Here is a 19,885-nt window from a genome sequence, read left to right as displayed (position 1 = left end):
AGCAGCACTGCAGGTAACTCAACACGGGAGCTAAATTTGTATTGGTTTATTCCATAAGTATGAGTTCCCTTTTCTGCTTTTACCTTCTAACATAACTGTCTCTAGAAATGTGCTTGATACTGTTTCTTTCTTTTTTCCCTGGCTTGTAAATCTGCTGCAAATGCTGCATACATGTAAGCGGTGTACTGTGTATGTGTACATGCTTTGCATGGATTCCTGCCTGTCCCGCTCCCAGCTCCCCCCTCTCCTCCTCCTCCTCCTCTCCTCCATGAATGAAGCTCGTTCTGTTCTCCCTCTCCGATTTATGAATGAGTGCCAGAGTTCTCAATGGAACTCGGGCCAGCCCCGCCCCTGATTGGCTGCCGGACCCTCCCCTCTTTCTATTGGCTGGGCGGAGCATAAGGCGAGCCCCGTCATTGGCTGACAAGTCTCAGGCTGGCTTTCATTCACAAAAAACTCAATGAAACAAAAGAGAGAGAAGGGGAAATTTGAGAGCATGAAAGAGGAAACTCACCAATCGCTGGCTCCCCTGGGCAAACAACTGTCTGAGCAGCGAGAAAAACAAGTCCTTTCAAATCAGCACTTTAAATCTGGGGCTGCAGGGCTCCATTCCCTCCCCTCTGGTGATTCCACTCCTGCTGCAAATCACAGACACTGAGACCTTTCTGCAGCACCTAGAAAATCAAGGTGAGGGATCTGGGGCTGTTTATATAAACTTATTCCCTGATCTTGTGTGTTTTTTCTTTGTGAACGGGTACTCACGCTGAATACGCCCTTGAAAATAAACAAGCATTGTAAGGTCCCGGTACCTTTATCCTGTATGAATCTCACTTTTTAATGTGGTTTACCCTCATTGTGTGGCAATGGCAGCTAAAGATCCAATCCGGTGGCGCTTTCAGCTGCAAGCAGCGTGAGGTTTTGTTCCCTGGATTCTAGTGCCCTTCTGCTAAAGCACCGTGGCTGCGGTTACCCTACGGTGGGAGGAGGAAGTGGGGGGTGCGCGACTTGCAGCCATATGTTTTGTGCACACAGCCTAGAAAATAACAGCTCTCTAGAAGCAAGAAACGTTGGGGTATAATCAAAACGATTTAGCAGCATTTCTTTTATTTTGGTAAAACTATACCTTGTTGCAGCATTCGCAGTAGTAGTTCCTTAGCTCTAGCAATCATAGAGCTAGAAACTTTCGCTAGAAAGAAACTAGGGGAACCATTGCACTACAGCGATTTTACAGAACTTGTGATACTTCAGCTGGGGAATGTGTGTGTGTGGTGTTTGTGATCTTGCCTCTGTTCTATTGGTTTAAACCCATGGTTAATTGGCCCCAGCTTTTCTGGACTAGACACCCCACTCTCTTCTGCTCCCCCTCCCCCTACAGTGTGCATTTTTGTGAATGGGTCTCATTATGTATGCATGTTTGTGCTCTCCATTCATTCCCCTCTCTACCCCTCCTCCATCCTGTCCTTGCAGACTGCAGAGTCCTCCATGACAACACACAGTTAACAAATGGACCATAGGATGAGAGGTTATCTGGATCAGCAAGTGCCTTACACTCTGACAAATGTGAGTCTTCTTGTGGTTTTCTCCTGCTGCCGATTCTGAGTTGTCTCCGCAACAACTTTTTTTGTAATGTTTTCAGGATTATCTTGAATACTTAGGACAAATTACACAACCTCATGTTGTGTCTCATACACCTACAGATATATTTTCATGTGATGTTCACAATCTTCTTTTGGATAGAATTCTCAAGGGCATGGAGATGCAGACCGATATTGTATGACTAGCAAGAGAAAATTAATGGATACAGATCTCCCTCCCCAAGAATCTGAAGGTAACGTCAACATGCACCTTTTGTCTTCTGCCTGGAGCACAAAGTAGATAAATATTTGCATGTCAGCAGAAACCTATTGTTATAGAATTATTGTGAATAAGTAAACATTTTAGTTATTTTTGCATCTTTTGATAATGAACCATGAACTATTAAGTGCTGTTTTGTTCATGTCATTCATGATGATTTCCCAAGTTACTTGCCATGTCATTTTTAATGCCTCTGAAATGAATCTAAATCTATCTTGGATACAACATAGATGAATGCTACTACTTAAGACACTTTTTAGAGAATGTATCCAGGTTTGATGATTCATATATAGTATGGCTTGTGTGGATTCTTGTATCACAGGCAATTCTGCAGAGAGATTCTTATATACAATATATCCCCCTACTCCTATGGGAATCATCATTGTCTTATATTTCAGGCCTTGTCCACTATTAGGATTCTTCTAACAGATTTATGTACATCTTTGCCAAAAAGTCTTTTGGCTGATTTGTGTTTTCTCTAATACTAGCTGCAGAAGAGGTACATATCTTTTTATATGTAGATAAGGGTGGAGGTTAGCAGATCTCTGAGCATTAAACATTCCTAGGGACAGTAGCAAATGAAAGCAAACACTGTGTTAGGGAGTGTCTGCATTATAATGCTAACATTTGATGAAAACTATGCTCTAGTCTAAATTCACACAACTTGGCTTATTCCAGATCTCTTCCAAGATTTAAGCCAATTCCAGGAAGCCTGGTTAACAGAAGGTAAGTTTTTAACTTTTCATTATTTTATACCACCTCTATGGCTAGACCATCTGTATTTCTCTCTTCCCCCTGTATTTATTTTAGCCTGTTCCACAGATGAATGATATTTTCTTTTCTGCCAACGTTTTGGGACTTGTTTAACTTCAGGATTATGAATAAAACAATTGTGCTGTTATTTGCTTATGAATAGGATCTGGCTGTTGGCCCGTTCCACACCCCCCATAACCCCCTGTTCAAAGTGATGTGTTTTTTATGTTGTTTCTGTAGTGTGTTTTTTCTGTTCTGTATCAGCCTAGTGTTTTCAAAGCTGGTGGTTGTGCAAGAGTTAATCCTGAGTTTTAATATTCATTGCGTGGTCTTTGTAAAGCTGCTTGCTTTTATATCCTTTCCTGATCATATATTACTCCTAATGCTAATTTGACAGGAATATAAATGACTCGCCGCCTACATAGCAAGTGACAGAAAATATTTTGAACTTATTTTTTTGGGTGCACTCTATAAGGCGTTTTTAATTTTTTTTTTTATTCAAATAGACCCAACCTGTGTTGTATTGCTGCACTTTTAGTGAGACTGAAGAATCTAATTGGAGAGAGATTGCTCACAAGAGCTGACAATCCAAAACTGTTGCAGGATTGATTTGCTTTATTTTCCCAGCCGATGTGCAGTCCCTGCTGTCAATTTAAATTTAGAACACCTAGTTCCAACTTCTTAAATATGTTTCTGAGATCAGCAGGATGTAAAATGGCTACCATATTCTGGATTTTTGCAGCTGCTTCTACCCTTTCCATGTGCCTGTCAAATCTTATAAGTGGCCAGGGGTGGTTAATTTGCTTACAGTCCATTTTTTTTTATTTTTTATAATGTGCATTTATTAATGTTTTTATATGGTTGGTTGTTTTTTAATGCTTATGATTAAATATCTTCTACACTGTTTCAATTCTGTACATTTTTTATTTTTGATACGCTTATGATGACAATTAGGCAGTAGCATATGGTGTACATTAACACAGGAAATGACCTCAAGGGTTCATGTGTACAGAATTGTGGAGTAAATCCATCTATAGCTTGTACCTTGGTCACATTGGAATATATTTGTATTGCTTTAAGAAGGAGTAATCTTGCATGCGTAATAATACTGGAGGTTTCACTTTGGCATATTGCATCCTTTACAGAGAATATTGGCCCTTTAATGTTTTGGTCAATGGCAGCATATTTACCTGTTTTTATATACTGTACTGTACATTTAACTTGTATTAGGGACGGGTGGATTTTCTGTTTTCTTTTCTCTCTGTTATTGGGAGTAGGGTTTGGTTAAAAATGTTTGAGAATTTGGAAGAGTGGTGCTTTGCATATAGAAAATAGTTTCTATATTTATGGTGTTACTTGGAGACAATCATGAACTGTGTACATGTACACCACACCGTACATTTCATTATAAAGTGGAAACATGTCTTGTTTATATTTTATTTTTTTGATAACTGTTACATGTACGACCTAAGAATTTGCATGTAATTTGTATTTTCGTGTAAGAAAATATTGAAAGTCCAGTAAGTGCATCTCAAACTGCACATTTATTTTCATGCATTTGAGTTTTTTTCCTCTTGCTCTTCCTCTATCTCAGTGTTTTTCAACCAGTGTGCTGTGGCACACTAGTGTGCCTTGAGCTGTTCTCAAGTGTGCCCCCACATCTAGAGATGCCCAAACCCATTTACAGCCACCACCAGTTCAAATGTTATTTACTTTACTGGTCTCTTCTTTTCATGTAAAGGGCCAATGTATTTCATTTGTTACCTGTGAGGACCAGTGTGATTGTTTTTTAATGTGGGGGCCAATAGTTTTTTTTTTTTTTCTTGTGGTGGCCAATGTGTTTTACCCTGTGGGGATCTTAGGGTGTGCCTTGGCAATTTTAAAGTCTTATTAAGTGTGCCGCAAGGTAAAAAGGTTGAAAATCACTGCTCTATCTGGTGTTGATCAGTGTTTTTCAGTCATTGAGACAATATTCTCAGCCATTGTTCTCGAATGTAAACAAGGTCCCTGGTTGTTAATGAGCTGTCCAATCCCACATAAAACCTGTCTTTGTTATAGACAGGGTAAAAACTATGATGGGTGCATTGCTGTTCCAGTAGAATAGCAAATACTACACCAGGCATTTCCAACCTCTGTGCTCAAGGCACACACCTTCCAGGTTTTTGTGATATCCATGCTTAAGCACAGGTGACATGAATACCTTGGTTATTTAAACATCTGTGCTGAAACCAGGATATTGCAAATAGGTTCAGTCAACAATATGACAATTTTGTAAATAGTGGGCATACTTTTAATACATCACAGTTTGTTTTTGAAATGTAGGGGGTTTCCCTTTTTCCCGATATATTTAGCACAAGAGAGGTGATTTTGTGCTGTAACTTAGTAGTGGAAATACAGTTGATGTCAATCACTGACTAATGACAGTGGAATATGTCATTTAAAATAAAAATGTGTGTACTGTATAACGTATCATAGTATCTGGTTGGCTTAAATTAATGTTGGATTTGTAGACCTGATATAAGACCTTTTTGTGCCAAATGTAATAGGTGGCTAGTTTTTGAAAGTTCTGAGATTCTGGAAAAGATAGCAGCCCGATTTGTAGCTGTAATGTTCACTAAAGCAAAAGTAGGTTGGTTTTGCCTTAATAAGCATCGCCATTTTAAGTCGGACTGATAACATTCCTAAGACTCTGCACTTTCAAAAACATACAGTATTCCTTTTGGCCCTTCGTGAGTAAACCTTAATGGATTTGTGACTGTGTGTTAAGGTTTTCAAGAGATGTGTTTTTTTTTTTTTTCTTCAATGTGCTTTTGCATGTATTTGCCAGACAGGAAGTACTATTAAGTTTGGTTTGCCAATCCAGGCCTTTGGACATATATTTTGTGTTCTGGAAACTAAGCATATCCATTTTCTATGAACTATTTACATATGTGGATAGGTACCCTTGGTTCAGGCTTTGCAATGGCTCTCACGATTGCTGGTCCGAATTAAGGTTGACGTGGGCCCCAGGGCATCAAACTTGTGGGAGACACTACCAGTACATTTATCAATATGGTACACTGACAATGTTATTAAAAGTATAATGTGTAAATACTCCCAGCACCACAAACATAATAAAAACACTTTTGTGCTCCAAGTTTACATGCTGCCACAGATTAACCCCAGTTAACATATGACACAGTGCCACCCTACCCCCCACACACACACATACACACACATACACACACATACACACACATACATACATACATACATACATACATACATACATACATCTATATGATGTAGCTATGTGTGGGGGCACCATGGTGATCACCTTGTTAGCTGCCCTGTCTATCCAGTACTGCATGAATGTGTATGTAGCATGCGCTTAATCACATTCTGATACAATTCTTATGTAGTGTTCATTCTAGCACCCGCTATATTTGAAAAGCCATGCAGTTCATCTTCCCTGCCTGGGGTGTCGCTGTCTGCTGTGGTGTTTCTAGCACAGGTCTGGCTGGCATATCAGTGCTGATATACAGACCACACTGTGCTAGAACCTCTACAGCAGACAGCGACACCCCAGGCAGGGAAGAGGAACTGCATGGCTTTTCAAATATAGCGGGTGCTAGAATGAACACTATTATGGTGTTGAAACATCTTTAAAGTTAGGGATTTCTATGTATCTACTAGCCGAGAAAGTCTTAGAAAAGTGTTGGTGAAAATGCAGTAATTTTTTTTGTACTTACAATATCATAGGAGTTACATTTTAAGCTTTCAAAGAAGATGCCAAAATGTGATTCTAGTCTATAGCCCCAGTCTGGTTAAATGAACCGATCAAAAATGCGAGATTGTCAATCAAATATAAAAATATAGGATCTAGGGGAAGGGAGTATAACTTATAAAGGGCCAAAAATCAGGAGCCGGGGAGGGGGAGCTATGTTGACTTCGAGATTTTGGTATTTGTCCAGTCCTCTGAAGACCTGAATTTATGCATTAGTACTCAATGTCCTTCCACAGCAATAACCATCTCTCTCTCTGTAGCTCATAATGACTTGCACAGAGTTGGAGCGTTTGGTCTCTCAAATCCATGAAGAGGTTAAGAGACTAATGAACATTCAGGTCTAATGAGTTTTGCTTTAAAACAATTGGATAAGTGGTATGTCAGGGTTTACATACTGTCGCTGGGTTATTATACAATCAGACAATGGACTGACGCTTTTAATGCAGGTGAGCATGCCAGTCTCTCTATGCACTACATGTAAGGATGGATAAGCTAACTATTAGTGGTTGGCACTACAAGTCCCTGAACACTGGGACATAAGCCTCCTCCGTCTTCCTCAAAGGACTGCTGTTTTTACCAGTTCTGATGTAACCGACGCCATGCTCTTTAATATCGGCATAACAAAATCACTAAGAGCCCCTGTTTCCATCTGGTTTGATATCACCGGTAGGTTTTTTTTTTTTTTAATGTTTTGTATGATCTGTTGCGTTTGATATGTCACTTTTTGCCATAGCATATGTTTATATAGATGAACATTAGAAGTATGTCATTGTGTGGATGCAAGTTCAATTGATACATTTAACTGGCTAACTTAATTGATTTCAATTGTAAGCTTTTAAAAGTATTTGTATCCGTAACTACCCAATTAGAACAAGGAAACTGAGTACAATTAAAGTTTTTTTTGGTTTTTTGGTTTTTTTTAGCATTATTTTTTGTGGTGGTCTCCATATGTTGAATGGCTTTTTTTGTTGTCGAATATTTTTTTAAAGGTGTTGCTAAAATCTTCATCAACATATTTACTACATTGCAATAGTAATAGCTATTTACTAGAATAGTAATAGCCATTCCTTGCTACCTGATTGACTAGATCCTGTTTTTTTCCTCTGTAGTGACATTGCTGTGTATGACTGCTATTAAGATCTGTTTATTTAGTGTACAAAGTTGTGTTAATAGTGAGATTACAGTTTGTGTCTATAGTGAGGTTAATTACAAAAGCAGTCATTTTAACATATTGTCAATATTCTAATTACTTTGTTCTTAAGAGAAGTGCAAACTTCAGGTCTCGGTGTGTCAACTCTTAGCAATTAGATGTTGAATTATTTATCACAAACTCATTATGTTTGTAAACATTGTTATATAATTATGGAAATATGGAACTACAGGTATTAGGTGTTCTCTTTTTGCTTCGGTTTGGTACTATGCTATCACTTTCTACATCTTTTATTTCCTTATTTTAACAATCTGATCGTAAACACAACTAAACTTAGATGGTTTTGCAAGTATTTGGTCATTGAGGTATTAAGACTAGCTCGTATTATTATACAGAATCCATCATATTCCCCCAAAGGCGCCTGAGTGAAGCTGGTTAACAACACCCAGGGATAGAAAAAAAATGAACCCTTGTCTTGCACTTTACATTTATAATGAATGCAGTTTACTAGCTTTGTAACCCTTTAGCAAAGCAGCGGATAACCTGCATCATTACACACAGTTGAAAGGCAACACAAGGCTCTCGACTGTTGCGGTATTGCATGTCCAGCAATGCCCTTACAGCCTCTGACTGACCTTCCATAGTGGGACTTGCAGTTTCACAATGACTGAAGCTTGCTTTAGATGGATATAATATTAAAGCACAATGTAAGACTCTGGGCAATTCAACTGAAACTTAAGGTGCTAGTTCAGTGTGGTGATAAGTGTGGTAATGTATACATTATACCGTAGAGACTTCCACAAATAGAACCTTGAATAGTGCATGTAGATTGTCTCCTTTGGAAATTCAGCGACTTCTTTTAAGAGAGGGTTTCTCCGTGAAAGGTTTTGTGTTTTTAACATCACTTTTGAAATTTGGTTCCCTAAATAATTTAGCTTTTATCTGTAATGTCATCTGCAGGTCAAATGAGCATGGCCTAAATGATCTTGATTGTAGTGGTGCATTGTGGCCTCTGTAAGCTGCATTATTAATGGTTGTACATGAGGCGGTCAGTCACAGAAAGCGCTCACATGTAACACCTCTTGTTAAGTATTCCAGGGTCTCCCATAGTTTTGTATATTTGTTGTTTAATTGGAGCCTTTGAAGTTCCAGTTCAGAAAATCTTAATTTACAAGTGTATTCAGAGATATGGGAAGTGGCAGCGTCAGTGATTGTGATGTTGGTTTAAGATTGGTCTTATCAGCTCTGAGATCTGCATTACCCTTGCTGACAGACGAGGCACGTGATACAGGTTATGATATTGCCGGGATACTGACTTCTATCAGGTACATGTATAGCGACAGGCTGAAGATCAAGGTGAACTGCACAAGAACAGGCTGCCGTCCGGATTTGTCTACTAGTAGTGTTAAACCATGTAGCCAGCAATATTTTGATATCCACACATTTGACTCATGTGGATTTGCCCATTATCTTGCATGGTACATATATAATGGATTGTGTTCATGTATTATTATTATTATTATATTGCTCTGCAGGACTTTACCATCTTTGGAAGCTATATCTTTTAGCAGAAGTATTTGTTACATGTTGCATGACCAATATGTGGGTATAACTTATCTACTAATAGTTATGTATATTTCAGGATTTGTGACCAAATATTTATTGCTAGAATAGTATTTTGTGTCACTCAGGAATACATGTGATTTTATATTTATTTGAAAGAACAACAAAATCCACAGGCCATAATTACCCGAGCTACTGATAATATTGAAACCTATATATATATAAATGTATAGTCTACTACATGGGTCTTCAAACGGTGGTCCTCCAGATGTTGTGAAACTACAAATCCCAGAATGCCTTACCACAGTTTTAACACTCCCTTATAGCAAAACTGTGGCACGGCATGCTGGGACCCATGGTCTACTACTTTCAGAACAATGTCTAACTAGTAAGGTGCCTCTCTTCTGCTTTTTACTTTGGTTGGGGCACCTCCACTGGGACCCCTACAATTTTATTCATACAGTATAGGAGGATCTTGTCACATGTATATATTGTCAATTACTGTTATTCCCTGTGGTGCTATATAAATATAAGATGATGATGATGATGGTAGCGCTGCCTGTCTAATTGGTTAGCGCAGCAGCTCCTCCATTCAGCAGCAAACTTAGATTGACAGTGCTGCAATGAGTCTTTCCTGCTGTGACAAGCAGGGATCATGGCTATAAGCAAGTGCATCATGCTATATACAGTAAATGATGGGGTTTCGGGGCCTCCACCGAGGTAACATATTAATCAAAATATAAAACCCATTTAACCTTTTGCAGTCCCCTTTTTATTTATTTTTTTATTTATTTTGCAATTCAAACAGTCTGGTTTAAATGAATTGTCATTTTTATTCAAAAATGGTTTACCTTGAATTTTGAATGATTTTAATGTTCTTATTTTAAAGTGACTCCCCATTGGATCTGTTACTAGCGCTAGGGCTGTTGAGCTGGACTAGACTTTGGACTTGAAAGGGTTAATACATGATATTTACATTTACTATTTAGAGACAGTCAAACTGTTGGTGTACCAGCTAGAGATTTAATGCAGTATGCCTAATCTGTTTTACTTAGTATTTACTACCTTAGCTTGATTTAAATATGGCGTGTTGTGTTTGGTTGCCTGATGACATCTTGACAGTTGTGATTCCGACGGCCAGTACTCCGACATCAGAATCCTGACTGTTTAAATGCCGAGAGTTGGGAGCCCTAGTGAAAGTGGCTATTCTCCCTCTTTTCAGGTCCGCGACCCTCGTAGAGGGAGAATAGATCCTGTGAAGAGTGCAAGAAGCCCGCAAGGGGCTTCATTAGTTCATTAGTTAGCCTTTTACACTGTCATGTACTAATTCATCCCATGTCACTAGGATGTGTATGCTTTTTGTTTGACATTAATACCTGATGTGTAGGAAATGGTCTCTGAACTATATCTAATCCCCTTACATTGTTCATGTTTTATCAACAAATAGGTTCATACTGTATTGTAGTTATTTTGTTCTTTAACAGATCATTTTGGTTTCAGCAAGTGCCTGATGTAAATGCCTGCAGACTGTATATTATGTAGTAACATTTAAAGTAGCTGTCCTATGATTATATACTATCACGTATTATGCTCCACAGTCCTTTGATGTGCGGTCTCCAAGCCATTTGGTTGGTCTTTGGCCTGCATAGGAGCTTGAGCAAACCCTTAGGACTGTAGTGGAGGTCTTAAGCTGCAGAAAACAGGAAGCGCTAGGTGATGAAGGGACAATAGCAGACTCACTTCTTGGGTCCACAAGTGACACACTCTTTGAAGTGCAAATAATTGTGCTTACCCAACCTTACTTCCTTAGCACAGCCTCCCCCCATTGTTAGAACTGAAGGTGATCATTGGCTGATTTGGCCAAAAGTAAAAGTATTTTTGTTTATAACATTTGGTCAGTGCCTTTTTCATTTCAGCTACAGTAGATTACAGGTGGCAGTTTGCAATAAACTTTGCTAGACAAAGTGGATTATTTATTTTATTTTATTTAGAAATGGTTTAAGTTGCTTTGGAAATATAAAATCATTTCGAATGATATTAGTGCTCATCACTCTTATATTATATAAAAATACTTTAGGCAATGCCTGATGTTTAGCCTAACTCTATCTGGTTGCCAGATTAAAAAAGGATTACTTTACCCCAACAATGATTGCAGTCAAAGGTTTTTCGATATTGGCTGCATGTTTTGGGTCCAAAGGCTGTCTAACGTTGCCATTTGTCCATAAGAATTGCAGCATGCATGACGGAGATTTGTGCAGAGTGTCACAAAGTGACAATCATGTATCTGCATTTTTTATAAATCTTATTATATGTTTGATAATATTTTTGCAAAATTTGGAATAAACAAATCAAGATTGCAGTGATTTACTCATTTTGTTACCCCAACTTGCCACATACACATTTTTTATATATTTTTTTTTGGGGGGGGGGGGGGGGGGGGGGGCATAGCTTATTTATTATTTATTTATACTTATACTGTATTACTGTGAATGTCACCATATTATGGTTAAGGTTAGATGCACATTGGAGATTGCTGGGTGTATCTTGCATTAGGGAAATGACTGGTACGTGCAGTAAGTGATTTCCTCTGCCATACTGGTCCATTCATGACATTTGGAATATCATGGCTACACAACACTGCTATTATAGTCACAAAGAGAGTCGTGGCATCTCGTGACCTGTCCTGTATGTGTGACCTCTGCTGAAAATCATCTGACATGGTGAATGAGTAAATAAATATATATAGCTATTTATCCTGATATCTCCATCGCTGTTGACAACTCGACAATCTACCCTACCCCACAAGCTTGTTGCTTAAGGGTCATCCTCGACTCTGAACTGTCCTTTCTTCCCCACATTCAATCTGTCTCCAAATCATGTTACATGCATCTAAAAAACAAACGACTGTATCTCACACAAGACACTACTAAATCTCCTCTCCATGCACTCATTATATCCCGCATTGATTATTGCAATAGTCTCCTAACTGGTCTTCCCAAGATCAGACTCTCGCCACTGCAATCCATTCTAAATGCTACTACTAGGCTGATCTTCCTAGCAAGACGCTCATTGTCTGCTGATCCACTCTGCCAGTTCCTCCATTGGTTGCCTGTATCTTACCACATTCAATATAAAACACTTCTACTTGCATATAAAGCGATTAACCATACTGCACCAGCATAAATGTCTTTACTTATCACAAAATATCTCCCATCTTGATCACTGCACTCTGCACAAGATCTGTGTCTCTCTTCTGCACAGATCACTAGCTCCCATTCACTATTACAGGGCTTTCATCGGGCTGCTTCCACCCTATGGAATGCCCTTCCACGCACAATAAGACTCTCTACTAGCCTCCAAACTTTCAAGTGTTCCCTGAAAACTCACCTTTTCAGGCAAGCCTATCATATTTAAGTTCCATATGCATAACCCTCTGAGGCACTTATGTATTATATAGTTTCCCTTCTGGACATACAAGCTATGCTATTACTGATGCCTGTCCTTGTTTTTCCCTTCTATATCCCTATAGATTGTAAGCTTGCAGCAGGGCCCTCTAACCTCCAAGTCTGTCTGTTGTTACCCAGTTTGTTTTATCACGGTCTACTATTATTCAACGGAATCTGATGCGCTATATAAGAAACTGTAAAGAAATAGCTAGAGTATTTTTACTTTGTTTTCCTTTTTGGTTGTATTTTTCTAAGTTGATCTAAATTGGAAATGCATTCATGTTTGTGGTTATACTTGGCAGCAGCCTTAGCTTCATATTTTGAGTCCTGATTTTATGTAATTATGCCTTGGCACAGGCAGACTTGGTTACTCAGATTGCATCATTCTGCCTCTAAACAGGGTATTTTTTTTTTCAAATGTAATGTCATCTGTCCCACTACAGAGATTGGAAAGTCCAAAAACTTTTTAGGAACCTATTGACAATTTAACTATCATTTCCACACCAAAAAAACAAAACAAGAAAACCCTACATGTTAGGATTTAATCTCGTATCAACGGGTTATGCTCCTGTGCCCACAAGTTTATATATAAATTAGTCATGTGCATTGTGTAAAAAATCTTATGGTTTTCAAAGTCTAATCAAATTAAATATTTTAGTTTAGCACAATTTAAAAGTCTTCTAAGTATTGGTGGATAAAATGTCTAGTTGTGTAAAATCTTGTTGCCAGCAGAATATTTTCAGGGGAGATGTTTATCAGTAGACTGACACATTTTTGTGGCATTGGTTAACTGTCTCCTAACAATCGAGATAGCTGAGCGGTGGATATATTCAGCCTGGTCAAGTGATAAAGGGGTTATAAAGTGGAAGGTAATAACGCACCAGCCAACCACCTATGTTTAAAAAAAGTCAGTTAGGAGTTGATTGGCTGGTGCATGGTCACCTTCCACTGTGTCACTTTACGGGGCTTAATACATCTTCCTCTGAATCCCTAGATTGAAAGGTGGGCCTTTAAAGGACTTGTTATGACCAGAACATATTTCAGTTTTTTTGTCCTAATTCACTAGTATTAATTGGTTCAATGTCATGCTAAATATTGTAACTTAAATCACTGTAAGTTATTGCACATATGTTGTGATTATTACAGCCAAGGACACAAGTTTTTGAACTCTACAGGGACCAAGCCTTGTTGCCAATCCATGGATTAATGTTTTGGGTCTTCTGTACCACCAAGGTCTGACAGCCTTTCCAGTGTGCAATGACAGCACTGCAGGTGCTTTCTTTTTAATATGCTTCTGAGGACCTTAGCAGACATTTATTTCTCTGTTTCCTATTTGGAAACATCAGGGTAATGGAAGTTCTTTGGGCAGGTTTGCCTTGTTTATACAGTTCTACTTGTTAAAAAATCAAGTCCAACATCAGCATTTATGAAAAACAGGACACATTAAGCTGTAGTTAATAGTAAAAGGATTTCTGGCTTTTGCTTATGGAAAAAGACAATTTGGAAAAGAGTTTTAAAGGATGTTAAACAACTTTCTGTTCACCCCTGGCTCAGTGTGCACATGATCTGTGATTCTTTCCCTGCGACTTTATGGGCTCTCTGAAATATTTCATGTGGCTGTAGTGGCAGAATAGAGCAGGAATCTGGATTATCGTGAATGGCCTCCCCAATGGGTGTTTTGGTACTCTGCTAATATATTATGCCATGCGAGGCCAGCTTCTAGCTATTCATAAAGTTGAGTTTATAAGACTAGCTAGAACTGACTTGAAGCTTGAAAAAAAGGATGTGCTGAAGTCAAACTTGCGTTCAGTAGCCTGTCTCTATTCATGTTGTGGTTTCCCACCCATTTAACACTCTCAGAATTATTTTAATGATGTGTGTTGCTATTACAGCATACCGGCCATCTTTAGATCTAATTTCCGGGAAATAGCGGATGGAGCCTATACAATGCGGTCTTTCCCGACACAGGGATCTTGGCAGAATGGACCAGACTTTAATAACTTCAAATCCATATGGAAAATGCACCAACTCTTGTGATCTGAACTGGTCCTCCTCTCCATCTTGGCCGTAAATAATAGGAGCGGATCCCAATTTGATTCACTATTACAGTGGCTTTCTGAAAGCGTTATACACTTGTTTTTTAATATATGTTATTGTGTCATTGTATGTATTATTAATTAGTAAATGTTGTTTTTAATTTTCAACTCCTCATTGGTTTTAGCGCTACTTTTTTCTCTTCTCTTTGTTTTTACATGTAATAGGGATCCACTCTTAGGTAGTCTCTGTTTTTCCTACAACCTGGTTTTGTGCAGTATTTGACAGTAATGGGGCCTACACAAGGGATGACTGTGCTGAGTGATCTGAGCAATGTAGATTACTCAGATCGCTCAGCAAGATTGCACAGCGATGTGTGCTGAGCGATCTGTCAGGGCCAGTGTTTGCGAACGCTGGCCCTAACTGGCGATCTAACTAGATTTATCCTGCATACAGGATCTTAATCGCCCGGCGATAGCTATGCCACATATCGTTATCGCTATGGCCCCTACACACAGAGCGATGTGGGTCATTTTCTAAGCAATCTAGTCATATCGCTTCGAAAATGGGCTGAAATAGCCCCATAATACTCATCAATCATGTCCCCATTGATCCTTACAAGATTGCCAGTGCTTTCTGATGATAAAGCATCATTGTAATCTGATATTATGCGCACCATATTTATGCTGGTGATTGCTGGCTGATGTCTAGTGTTTGCATTTCGTGTGGTGTATCTTTTCGTTTTTAAATCATAACTTTCAACCATATGCTTTTGACATGGTGACATTGTTCGAATAAGTCTCTAGCATGCATTAGAACCTCAGAGAGAGATATATACTTTTACGCAGTCCACTTTCCTACACTTATATACAAAGCAGTATGAATACATGTGCTAAATGGGAAATGTGTAGTAACAAACCTTTTTCAAGAGGAGATGTTGCCCATAGCAACCAAACAGATTTTAGCTAGAATTTATCAAGTGTTATGAGGAACTTCTCCCTATATCCTTTTTACAACTTTGATGTACATGCATTACTAATAGGACACCCTCCCTACGTAGTAATGAAAGGTTTATATGTTCAGTCATTTGTGGATTAATCCCTACTTTTACAATATATTTTAATCTGGATATACATTAGGTGACCCCGCAAACAACGCAATCTCGTCAATGATTTCCCTTGAACTGGCTGTTCTCCCTGACAAACAATAAAGCGCATACAAATCAAACAATATAGTTTAGTGGCTACATCCATGAGCATGCTGTCGTTGATGATCTAGGGCGGGATGTTTTAACATATATCGCCGGGCTTCGCATTCTTAATAATCGCATATGCTCAAACATATGCGATTATTAGCACAAGCTCTTGCGATGCGGCTGCGGCACTGGACTTCTGGGTCTGAGACCCGGGAGTCCATCTGCGTGTGCGCAGAGTGACAGTCGCGGGGCATGTTGGGAAGTATCCGTGATCCCCCTCACACAACGATGCGGTAAGAAGTCCATAGGCTGCTGGCGATTCCCTCTGCAGCACTGACACTGTGGAGGGGCAATAGAGCATACAGAAATGCGCCATAAACCCTGATAATGGGGGTTTTACCGCATTTCTGATTTAGAGTATCCCTAGTCAGGATTTTTTGGCATATACAGATGACAGAGGGGGTCTATAACGACCTGCAAGAGCCTGCATCATAAACTATATAGTGCGTACACATTTAACTATAGGCACAGAAAATATCTTAAACTATGTGTACCAATCTTCTGTAGATAAAATTAGCAAACTATTGTATGATGACTTCCCTTTTTAATGAACAGTATGGCTCTTACTGATGAAAGTAAACTTTGCCAATTTTCCCTGATGAACGTACCTGTACCCCTATCCCAACTGTATCAAACAGTAACATAAAGTCCCCATAATTGTCCCAGCTTTATTTCTGAACCATAAAACCTATAGATATACATTGTGAAATGGCATCAAAATTAAATGTACTCTACACTTACCAATGTACTTCTGTTTTTTTTTTTGTTTAACTAAACCAGATTTGTATACTTCATGGTTTTTTTTGTTATATATACTTTCATCCATTTATTTATAACATTACAGCACCTCAAATTAACATTATTCCTTTTTGTCATCCTCAAGGCCACTTTGAACTCTTCAAAGCTTATTACTTGATTGCGTCAGAAACTAAATGTATTTGATTTTTACCTTTTCGGATTGATATTTTAGTGTGTTTGTTTAATGGAGGGAGAGATTGTTTTCTGTTTTTATTTTTTTTTTATTTTTTATTCCTATGTATTTTTATGGCCTGGACCAAAAAAGACGCTAGTATCTTGGGATCTTTTAGCTAATAAAAAATTTCTTTACCTTTTTTCATATTATGCGATTTTTGCATTTTATGGGATTTGAGCGGAGTAATGAGGGCCTTGAAGGCATGGTTTTCATTTTAGCAGCACATAAAAAAAAAAACCTCTCAAACTCTTTGGCCCACCCAGTCTGCTCTCCTCCTTCTACCTACTGTTAAAAACCTCAGCCCTGTCATGGGCAACATGATGTAGAATTTAGGAGCCAGTCTGGCTACACATTGTGCAGTGGGAAGCTAGGTGCCAGTAATTCACACTTTAAGAGCCGTAGTTCTATTGGTTTAGAAGCTTGTTGATCAGTACTACCCTCCCACCTTGTTTCAGCACTATATCAAGCCCAATAACAACCTCACTTGATTTCTTAGCTGCTTTCCATACCAAGACTATGAATCACTTTTAATGCTAGTTCTTTAGCCCATATCCTAGAGACACTCTCATTTGTGCAGAAAACCAGGTGCTACAGTACATTGTCACCGTAACATCTCTCCTGTTTCACATGTATCTAACAATTAAACCACTAGACTTGTGTTAAACATAATTATAGTGTTGGTGTGAAGGAGCCTGTAGGTCAAATACATGATAAATTACATTGTAAGACTAAGGGGAGTATGCAATCTGGGCATTTTTTTCTTGGTGGTACTGATAGCTTCCACCAAAAATGGGCATGGTCATGTGTCATCAGGGGGCGTGGTCACACAAAGCTAGAGGAGTGAATAAATGACAATAGAGGCATGGACACAGGAGACAGGGAATGAGAAACAGGGAATGACTGGGGGTGGGTTGGCTCTTGCTTGGGGGAGAGCCAGGCAGCTTGTGCTTACAATAGTGGAGCCTGCTCTTCATGCTGTCGGCGCTGCTGATGCCTGTCAGTGTGACAGGCTAAATCAGCAGTAGCCGGTAGCTGCATACAGCACCAATCATAACGCTGGGTGGGCGGGCTGCGGATGCATTATATTTAGACTTAAAATGAAAATAGAAATTACAGTGGATCAGGGGTAAGTGGTACTGCGTACCTGCAACATATTTCTTACAGGTACTCCGTACCACGCCGTACCCCCTTACTTGCAACACTGAATCTGGGATCACGGCTGTCGATCCCCGCCGACAACCGTGATCCTGACCCGTTTGTGGTCAGATCGACCGCATAACGACAGATGGGATTCAATGTCCCACCTGCCGATGGGCACAAAGGGGTTGTGGCCGTGAAAGCGGCCTGGATCACGACAATCCACGGCCGTTATCGGCAGAACGGGCCCGACAGCTTCGGAAGTTGGGCCTGATCTGCCGTGATCCCGCATCAATGCTGTCAGTAATGACAGCATTGAATAGGGAGCCGCCTCCATTTCCCACGTCGGAAATAGCGGCGGCACATTGCATACCCCCCAAAACCTCTAGATAAGCAGCGTGTTATGGAACGCTCTTACTATGTTCAAACCTATTTATATTGCATAAAATTTTAATGGTACATACTCGTATTCTGCAAAAACTCACCTTTATCTGCTTGTTTTCCCATTGTGTCATGGTGGAGCATATTAGAAAACCCCAGGGACATGATATTAATCTTTGGTGACTGAAAGCAGCTATGATTAGCTCCCAAAATATGTGGTACTAAACTGTATATTGGAGGAAGAGGATTTGTAGAGTAAAAATACTTCACTGAACCATGTTGTTTTGCTTATTGGGCCATTGTACATATACTGTATATTAATTTGTTCTGTAATGTATGTAGGCAAATAGTGTTTTTGTCTGTAGAATTGAGGAATGTGCGCCAAGCAGGTCTGCAGATTATTGCATTAACACGTTTGTTTTCGGAAGCACTGGGCAATTCCATAACACACCCTCATATTTGATATTTTTCTTTTTGCCATTCTTTTTATATTTTCCACAGAATATCTTCAGCACATCACATTATTCTATATAGTCTTTGTTTATATAGTGACCGAGAAAGCAATACAGGAGTCTCAATAACCTTTTTACAATCACAGGTGTCTGTTATGCAGGGTTAAATGCCTGCAGGTCATATCTACGCCTGTTTTGTAACCGGGACAAACGGACTGCAAGCACACAGTGGGTGGAACAGGTCAGGGTACAATGGAAATGCATTAAATTTCCATGTGAAAAGATACAGGAAACTCCATTTCCTATTTACAAATCAAGGTTAAGAAATAGAAGTCACCGAAGTAGCCACGGGTCACTCCCATTACAACAAAAAAAAAATAACAAACTGAGGTTTTTTTTTTATTATTATTATTTAAACTGGCCTTCTAGTGCGGAAATCACTTTGTGACTCCAGTTATATTACACGCAACTCCACTAATTTGTGATTTGCGATTGTCGTTCTTTTTTATTATTCTTTGAGGGAAGTGGGTGCAATAGTTTCTTCGCTTCAAAAAGTGACGTGTACTGTAATTGTTTTTTTTTTCTTTTAACTCTACCAGATTTCTTTTGATTTCTGATTCTCACACCCTACTACATTTGGCCATTAGTGTAGACTTTTAGGGATTTCTGATTCATAAATATGCTTTTGGATCTTGCTGTTTTATAGTTTGTTTGACATCTGATTTCAAGCACATATTACATGAAATTAGATCTGATTCTTCAACCCATTGCTTGTAGGTAAACCTTTATGAGTATATGCCATAAGAATAAAATGGAAGTGTTCTTGTTGTACCTTTTTGACAAAATACAGGAAAGTATAGGATTTTTTTATATTATTGTAATATAAACCTGGCTCCTGACCATTTTTAAAGCCTGTCTTGCACTTAGTATAGATCTGTTGCTTCCTATATCACTTTCCAGTACTGTGCCAACGTGCCAGCTTAAAATAGTTCCTGATATCTGAGGATGGGATTTGGGAATGCACCGGAAGTAACACTGCCAGTTTAGTGCTGCTGTGTCTTCTACTAGTGTTACTCAATGACCAGCAGACAATAATACTTCCTTCCCAAATGTCAGAGTGC

At 39.0% G+C, this 19,885-nt stretch overlaps 1 protein-coding gene across 2 annotated transcripts in view; it reads left to right on the top strand.

Annotated features, from left to right (window-relative positions):
• Positions 1-451: 451 nt before the first annotated feature.
• The window catches only part of ETV4 (ETS variant transcription factor 4), a 50,282-nt gene continuing 30,848 nt past the window's right edge, over positions 452-19,885 (top strand). The window contains exons 1-4 of one of the 2 annotated variants that reach the window (XM_083147574.1): positions 452-687; positions 1,468-1,560; positions 1,738-1,828; positions 2,533-2,580. In XM_083147574.1, coding sequence (XP_083003700.1) covers positions 1,504-1,560; positions 1,738-1,828; positions 2,533-2,580 — 196 coding nt within the window. In that variant the 5' untranslated portion in view covers positions 452-687; positions 1,468-1,503. Of the gene's footprint in view, positions 688-968; positions 1,073-1,467; positions 1,561-1,737; positions 1,829-2,532; positions 2,581-19,885 lie in introns of those variants that run through there. The other variant, XM_083147575.1, reaches the window with a different exon arrangement.

The sequence above is a fragment of the Crinia signifera genome, chromosome 6 (genome assembly GCF_055691185.1).
Source record: "Crinia signifera chromosome 6, ASM5569118v1, whole genome shotgun sequence".
In the NCBI taxonomy this organism is placed as follows: Eukaryota; Metazoa; Chordata; class Amphibia; order Anura; family Myobatrachidae; genus Crinia; species Crinia signifera.
Note: the sequence above shows the minus strand (reverse complement) of the source record. Positions and strands in the feature narration are given on the sequence as shown.